We start from the raw sequence: 2,037 nt of genomic DNA on the forward strand, positions 1-2,037 counted from the left end.
GGATAGGAAAAAAAACCAGATAAAGAAATTATGAGAAAATGTCGAATTGAAGATTGAATACTAACCCTCATATTAATTCAAGAAGAAACCCGTAAGAATCACTCCATTCCGATCTCTAGAACTCCCGATATGCTCAAAATACCAAATGGATACAGTCTGAGATTTTTATAACAGTACATGGCTGTTATGCACCAGAAAAACAGCAGTTAATCTTTCACTAAAAAGGCCGTAATTTCCTCATACGATAGTGAAATGACCTGATTCTTTTTTGTAAATGTCTTAAATAATGATACGGACCTGATCGTTCAATCGGAGCTCAATTTCATGCTTGTTTGCCCAGTTAAATATCATTTCTACTCGATAAACAATTATTTCTTATTTGCGATAAAAGTCCAATCTCGGGTTAGCGAAAATGCACCAAAATTTGCAGATAAGTCCTATAATTCATGCTCAAAATTTTAGAACCTTCGAAAAGAATAATTTGACCTTTAAAACTAATAATGAACCCTTTAGTTGCCACAATTTGCTGAAATAGTGTCAAAGCATCCAAGAAGCTTAAAAGCTCACCCAAAACTCATTTGGCACTTCCCGAACACAAACCAAATATGCTACTAGCTTGAAAATGACATTTCGGACTCAATGAAATCGTCGGAATTTGAATTCGAGGTCTCCTTGACCCGGTATCTGATAAGGCGTCAAGAAACTAACTTTAGGCTCAAAAACTCGAAACGCACTCGGGAACTCTAAAAATTCAACCAAGACTCATTCTAGACTTAGAATCACCCCCTGAATCCAACGGTGCCTCGGAATTCCATTTCGAGCACTGGAACCTCGTTTGTTGACCAAAGTCAACTCTTGATCAAAATTTCACAATTTTTGCAACTTAGGACCTCAAATCTTCGTTTTAACTCCAAATTCGACTCCGTAAATTCTCATAGACCCGTTTCGACATTCTAAAACTGCTGGAATCGACGGAATTCCGATTCAAGTCTCGAAACCCCAAATGACTCGAAATAGCACTTTTAACCAAATTTTAACTCTTAAAAACTCAACTTTCCAAAAACTCAACTTTTCATCAATTTTCCTCCAAACCAACTTCGAAAATACAACAATTAGGACTCGGGGCAACTATCGGGAGGGGTAAAACGATCATTTTATGAAAATTTCCAAAAATGACCTTTAGGGTCATTACAGAGCTTTTGCCAGGGTAATACCAAATTTTTCCTCCATGTCCAAATCTTTAGGTGCAATTCCACCATCTAGCTTCCAATTAAAGGTATTTATCAATGAACCTAGCGCGATTGGAATCATCCTGATAGCCAAAGGCAATCCAAGGCAAATTTTTCTACCAGCACCTAATGGAATTAGCTCAAAATCTGTACCACTAACATCTATATCTGACTCCCAAAACCTCTCCGGCTTAAAGTCCAAAGGGTCTTCCCATAGACTAGAGTCGCGCCCTATTGCCCATACATTCACAAGAACTTGTGAGTCTTTCGGAATAGTATAGCCATAAAGATCAACATCTTCCTCAACTTTGCACGGAATTAGGAAAGGAACTTGTGGGTGTATTCGAAAGGTTTCTTTTATGATGCACCTCAAGTAAGGTAATTTTGCAACATCAGCTTCATCTATTAGTTTGCCTCTGCCAATTACTTGTGCTAGTTCTTCTTGTGCTTTCTCGAAAGTATGTGGATTCTTGAGTAGTTCTGCCATTGCCCACTCCAATGTATTTGATGTCATATCTGTCCCTGCTGCAAACAGGTCCTGCAAAACTTACTAGTGTAAGATCATATGAAGTAGATGCCATATAAAATCAAGTGAAAAATTCCAAAACATATGTTGCTTTCAATTAGTCAAACTTGAGTTGTGACTTGTGAGCCTTTGGTGCAGAGGTTTGGTTTGACCCCTACTATATCAATGTATAACAAAAAGTTACAAGAGGTCAGAGGGGACATGAACCTTATCTCTAACATATTAGTGGGACTAGTAGTAAGAGTTGCACCAAAAAAATTGATGAGAAGGAGAGACCTATAC

The 2,037-nt window shown here is 37.8% G+C and overlaps 1 protein-coding gene across 1 annotated transcript; it reads right to left on the minus strand.

Moving 5' to 3' along the window:
- Positions 1-1,188: 1,188 nt before the first annotated feature.
- LOC125852555 (geraniol 8-hydroxylase-like) lies at positions 1,189-1,743 on the minus strand. Its single transcript, XM_049532280.1, has one exon. It carries the CDS (start codon positions 1,741-1,743, stop codon positions 1,189-1,191), a length of 555 nt encoding a protein of 184 aa, XP_049388237.1.
- Between the last annotated feature and the right edge of the window lie 294 nt (positions 1,744-2,037).

The sequence above is a fragment of the Solanum stenotomum genome, unplaced genomic scaffold (assembly GCF_019186545.1).
Source record: "Solanum stenotomum isolate F172 unplaced genomic scaffold, ASM1918654v1 scaffold37045, whole genome shotgun sequence".
In the NCBI taxonomy this organism is placed as follows: Eukaryota; Viridiplantae; Streptophyta; class Magnoliopsida; order Solanales; family Solanaceae; genus Solanum; species Solanum stenotomum.

Coding starts and splice junctions, on each gene's coding strand:
- LOC125852555 (XM_049532280.1), bottom strand. CDS start 1,743: ATGACATCAAATACATTGGAGTGGGCAATGGCAGAACTACTCAAGAAT.